We start from the raw sequence: 6,013 nt of genomic DNA on the forward strand, positions 1-6,013 counted from the left end.
CGCGCGGGCGGCGGCCGGAGCCGGCAGACCTGCCTCTGCGAGGTGCGGGGCCTGCCCGGGGCCTGCCGAGGGTGGGAGGGCGCTGGAAGCTGAGGGCGAAAGGGGTGCTTGGGGGGGCCATGTGGCGGGAGGCTTGGCCGCTTCATGGCCAAAGCGTGGTGAGAATGCGTTTTTCACAGCATCCAAGCTTCTTTTGTGTGGTGTAAAATGTGCTCGGAGCGTCTGTAAGGTAAAGCCGCTTACTACAAAGCTCCTACAATGAAAAAGGGTAGATTTCCCTAAGACCGATGTGTGTGTTTACATTGCCTGGGACCCTTCTGGAGTGTAAAATTGTCAACAAGGGGTGCTGCTTGCCACCTTTGTAAAACTTTTGGTCATCTGCTGAACTTGAGAGATGTTACAAAAAAAAAATTGGCTGCCAGTCTGGGCACCGTTATCCTGTGGTGGTCCTGGCTCCAGGCATTGCTGAGGTCCTGGTTTGTAAGCGATGCCATAGATTTGCACTCAGCAGCTTGAGTCTGTGGTTATACTCTTCCTCCCCCCTTCGTCTTCCCTCCAGTAACAAAATTGAGAAATGCAGTGATATTAAACCAATTCTAAAGGTATTGTAGCTGAGATCGAGCATTGCTCAGATGAAGCGGTTGCATGGACAGTCACATTGTTGGGTATGTGGATGCCTCCTGAGCATCTGTAGAAACTTAACAGATGAACAGATAGATGTCACTAAAACATTCTCTTTTAGTAATTTTCACAGTATGGTGTGATGGTTGTGAACTCCGCATGGTAACTGTTTGGTTGGTGATACCATACAGTATCAGTCCTAGTGGACTGATAGTCTGCTGAAAGTGGGAGCTTGTTATGTGCAGCCTGTTAAGCAAATTACTAGCAAAGTTTGTATGTTGATGAGGAAATGGGTATTAGCTACTGGTGCAGTTCAGCACTGAAGCACAAATGCAGTCTGGCATTAGGGGTGTACGAAGCTCTGGTTTGGGCTAGCTGGAATATTAAGTGCAAGTCTGCTTACTTTTTTTTTTTTGAGAACAACTAACTATAGTAAAAAGCTGTTCATATGGCCAGCAGAGTGAAGACTGGAAATCAGAAATGCGTAAGTGGTCTATCCAAATGAAGCTGAAATGAAAGAGAGTTGCTGACTGTAAATGTGAAAAGAAAAAAATAACTTTGAGAGGCAGTGGTTGCAGAGAAGTGAGTGTAAAATGTCTGGCTAGCCTGAATTTTTAATAAATTTTTTACGATCAAGTGTTGAAGCACCCTGTCAGGCAAGCTAGCAGGGTATAAATTGCTGTTCTAAAGCGTGTCTCTAAGTTTATGAAATACATTGCATCTTGCTAGCTGTAATAACGTGGAGCTACAGTAGAGGACACACCAGCTCCTGTCCTTGTTGGCTGAGGGTTTGGGGTTAAGGCTGAGGAACGTGAACCTGGGCAGAGTTTGCTCCTGTGTGTTGGCAGTATCCTTTCCTACACGGATTTGTTTTCTTCAGCAAGGTTTTGGGAAACATTCATGCTCTCTGAAAATGGACTGTGGGTGTTTTCTTTAATAGGTGTAAAGTATACATTCACAACATATAGAAATATAAATGTATAGAAAGTATAATGATATGTAACTATACTTAGTAATAATATTTCTCTTGTACTTATTAGCAATTGATATTGGGTGCTTCAGTATTATTTGTTTTCAAGATGCTTTCCCTTGTATGTGCCACAGATCTGTGTTTTTACTTGCAGGTGCGAGTGGAAGGCTTTGACTACGTTGGCATGGGCAATTCCACGAACAAGAAAGATGCGCAGAGCAACGCTGCTCGAGACTTTGTCAACTACTTGGTTCGGGTGAATGCAATGAAGAGAGATGAAATCCCTGCTTTTGGAGTAAGCTGCTCTTTCTCCTTACCGAAGGCTAATCTTTAATTGCGGTGCTGTACAACTGACTGCATTTCATCCCTGGAGTTCAGTCTGGCACTCGTGTGCTAAGAAGACTGAAAGTGCTGGGCTTCTTGCAATGCAAGAAAGCCGGAATACGTACAGGGAATGTTGTGGGGTGATCTGGTAAAAACAGCTGTGTGTTGGCCTGCATAACTGGTGAGAATTCAAAGTCCCTGTACAGTGCAGTTTGACTTAAAAAGTGTGCTGAGTACTCACACCTGACACGGAATTGTTTTAAATGCATGTTATAATATATAATACTGTGTACTTAAAAAAAAGAGATAAAAAACATCACAGGCATCTCAAATCAGACATTGGAAAACTGGCATTTTTTAATGGTAAAGGCTTTCTGCCTTACCCCCTTGTGTGTGTAACAGGATCATGGCTTTTGATGATGTTTTATGAACAATGCAAGTATAAGGCATGACTTTCACACAAAATCTGAGGAGGAAGGTAACTCCATCTTCACAGCAATTTTAGAGAACAGTAAATAAAGCATGAAGCTACATGTTATACCTTGCAAGAGTCTTTTTCTAGTGCCTCATTAAGGATGTATTTGTCTGAAATACATAGTGTGATCAGTGGAAGCAGTGTCCCTGCCTCATTAGCCTAGGTGAAACCCTATGGACCAATAGTGTTTCTGATATACCAGTTATTTGCATGGCTAGATCCTGAAAAGTTCTATGTCTTGAATAAAGCAGAGGTGGTGTGAGTGGTTAGCTAAATGTACACTTCTCAAAATGGGAAGAAATAAAACTGTAATGATTAACCATAATTTTGTCATTTCCTATAAGGCTATTAATGTTTTCTTACAACTTTTTGTGGTTTTTTGTGTGTTCATAAAGTATAATTGAGTTCCCTTGGATATGCGATAGGGACCCAAATCTGCTATTTTACCCTGGGTGCTAAACCAGTTGATTTTGATTGCTGAATTTCAGTAAGTCAGGGTTAATTGCTGGTTGAAAATCTTGTTATAGAACACCCACAGAAAGCCAAATATTCAGCAATTGTATTCCTTTCAGTTTTTAAAAGGGTGTTACTATTGCTGTTACTACTGGGGGTAACGATTGTATAATAATGCCTGATCTCCTTAAACTGCTTGAACAGTTTTCTAGCTAAACAGTGAAAAGACTCGCTCTGTACAGACATGCTGATATTTCCCTCCATTTTCTCTCCCAGCCAGCAGCTGGTGATACCCCTGATGGACATGAAGCAGCGAGGGATGTTACTGGTTCCAGTTCTACTTTGGGTGGACCTCTTCCTCCACATTTGCTCGTAGAGGCTGAAACAGGTAGGACTGTGAAAACTGTAATTGACATGGATGTGGATGTAACATATGCATATAGATTTGGGTGAGTTTTTTTCTCCCAAACAACATAATTCTGCAGACAGAAGACAGAAGTTGTAGTTTTGAGGCAGAGGTGTGAATGAATGTGTGAGATCTGAGGGACTGGTCATGTCCTGTTGAGATTGCCAGGCAATACCTCTCCACCACTAACAATGTGTTTTATTTTGTTTATTTTTTTTCCATGTGGTAGGCAATGGCCCAAGTGCAGCACCTGGAAACAGTGGCAGTCATGGAGCTCAGTGGGATCGGGGTGCAAATTTGCAAGACTACTATTCAAAGAGAGAGGAGCAAGAAGTGCAGGCAGTAAGTAATTCTATATAATTCTCCTTTATTTTCATTCTTAGATAGGTGTCTTTCACTCCCTTTCATTTTTTATTAGCATTTATAATCAAGCTTGCAGTTTTCACTTGGTATTTTGCTGTTGGTTTTAACTTAGGCTGCAGATTTACCTGCTGATTTTTAACAAACGTAACTTGTTCAAGCTAAGAACAAAATAAATCACCCTGGATGCTGTGAATATCCGGTTGTATAGACATTTAGTTGTGAAAATAAGGAAATACTGTGGAATTTTTAGCATCTTATTTAATAATGTGTTAACTGTGTTATAGCATCTAGACAAGTTATTTCTAAGACTTGTAAGAATGTTTAAAACTAAAATCTATTAGAAACCAGAAAATTATACTTTTATTTTCTTTTTCCATATTAGACCCTAGAGTCAGAAGTGGACATAAATGCTGATCTTCACGGGAATTGGACCTTGGAAAATGCCAAGGCACGTCTGAACCAGTTTTTCCAAAAGGAGAAGATTCAAGAAGAATATAAATACACTGAGATGGGGCCTGACCACAACAGGTTTGGTAGTTTTAGTCTCCTCTGCGTATGAAGGGTTAGAAATATTTTCAGTGACAGTGGCTAATCACACTTATTTGCAGTGCTCCCTCGTGCCATTTGAGGAAGCAGTGTTCTTTACCAAGGACCAGCCGCATCCCTGAATCTTGAAATGCAGGCGATGAGCCTTGGTGCTGAGATCTGAGTGACTCTGAAGAAATTTCTGTCTGATTTTTTTTGGTGGATGTGCAGCTTTTAAAATGATCGCTGTGCTCTAGGGAACTGTTGAAGTGTCAGTTTGAGTGAAAAAAAAGGGGGCTTGCACTTGTTTGTATGACTGTGTATTTTTGTGTATTTTGAGTAAATCTTAAAAGTGCTTTTGCTTATGTAGAAATGTGCTTTAAGGACATTTTATTTATATTGCTATTATAATTAACCTTTTTTGGCAGTGGAATCTTCTACTGGAGAAATTAGTTTGGCAGAATCTTCCCAAAGGAGTTTTGAGGGACTTAAATTTCAGTTGAAACCAGCTGAGTATTACTCTTTTTTGACTTTCTGCCCGTTCCATCAGAAAATTCACATGTGCTTCTTGCAAATGAAAATAACAGATCGTGCATAAAGAATTGATGGCTTTAACTTTTTTTTACGCCTGTTTGGAATAGTGTTTACCAACCATCAAAACTTCAGGACACTGTATTATTTCTTGTGAAATATAATTATGTTTTGTGGTCAGAAACAACGGTATGCTGCTGCTGGATTCTTCTTGGTTTTTTGGGTTGGATTTTTTTGTGTGTGGTTTTTTTTCCTTGTTCATATAATTTTCATATTCATAGCTGCATGTAATTTATTTTCTATGAGAAGATTATTTTTTTTTTTAGAAAGACAAGCGAATTTTCTTATTACAGTCTTCCATGAGAGTCTCACTTGCAGGGCTTCTGGTATTCTTTTGTCGCCAAGTCTTTCAAGCATTTAGAACATCTATGTGTATTGATGTCAGAAAGTTCTAAATTCTCATTTTAAACTCATCTTCAAGTCACTTATCTCTGTTTATGTTTTCAAGGAAGAACAATTTTTTCCCTTAAATTAATAATACAAAATATAAATTTGCACAGTACGAGGAATTTTAAATATGCTGGTTGCAGCTGTAGTTCTTGAGTTCTTGATTGTATTCTGTAACGTGCAGATTATTTGTGCAGCTCACTTTGTTATCCCTTCTGCAGGTAAAAGCATTAAACCCCCTGTATTTAAATGCACAAAATCTTGAGCAGAATGAAGTGGCCGTAGATGACAGTATGTTTCTCAGCCTGCTTACTCTTCTCTTGGAGAGTGTTTCAGGGTTTTCTGTTTACTACATCCAGCAAAGCTTGTCTGCATTGCCCTGGATGGAATGGCAGAAAAGGGGGAACTAACAATCTCCTGCAAGTGATTGAATAGGCATAAAACACTCCTCATGTGTTCAAGCGTTCATTGAGAGAGGGCAAACTGTTGGATTTAATCCTTTTGGTGTGTGTAACAAGAGAGGAATAATTTCAGATGTTTTTGGAGTTTTGAGGACAGTAATACCAGTTGCCATGTATCTTACCAACCTGATTTATTTTTATAGTATTGGGTCTTTATAACAGAACTGTCAGTCTTGCTCTCAGAGGTTTTTAAAGGAGAAATGTATTTTTGTTCTCGATTAGTCATAGTCACATGGTATAAGAACTTAGTAATAGCTGGAAAATTTGCTTTTGGAACCTTTGTTTTAATTATGACAGGAAGGTGTACATTGTAAATGTAAACATGGCTTTCCCGCTACACAGAGTATGAACTCAATATTAAGGGATGGGATGTGGCTTTTCTCCTTTGGGATTCCATCAGTAGCGTGGGATGCCTTTGCCTCCTTGTGTTCCTGCTG

General features: G+C 39.8%; 1 protein-coding gene across 1 annotated transcript in view; it reads left to right on the plus strand.

Annotated features, from left to right (window-relative positions):
- Positions 1-3: 3 nt before the first annotated feature.
- The window catches only part of DHX9 (DEAH (Asp-Glu-Ala-His) box helicase 9), a gene marked incomplete at both ends in the record, with an annotated part of 26,926 nt that continues 20,916 nt past the window's right edge, over positions 4-6,013 (plus strand). Inside the window, 5 exons of the mRNA XM_010187888.1 lie at positions 4-42; positions 1,746-1,886; positions 3,120-3,231; positions 3,479-3,591; positions 3,995-4,140. Coding sequence (XP_010186190.1) covers positions 4-42; positions 1,746-1,886; positions 3,120-3,231; positions 3,479-3,591; positions 3,995-4,140 — 551 coding nt within the window. The remainder of the gene's footprint in view (positions 43-1,745; positions 1,887-3,119; positions 3,232-3,478; positions 3,592-3,994; positions 4,141-6,013) is intronic.

Source organism: Mesitornis unicolor, unplaced genomic scaffold (genome assembly GCF_000695765.1).
Source record: "Mesitornis unicolor isolate BGI_N332 unplaced genomic scaffold, ASM69576v1 scaffold20397, whole genome shotgun sequence".
Classification (NCBI taxonomy): Eukaryota; Metazoa; Chordata; class Aves; order Mesitornithiformes; family Mesitornithidae; genus Mesitornis; species Mesitornis unicolor.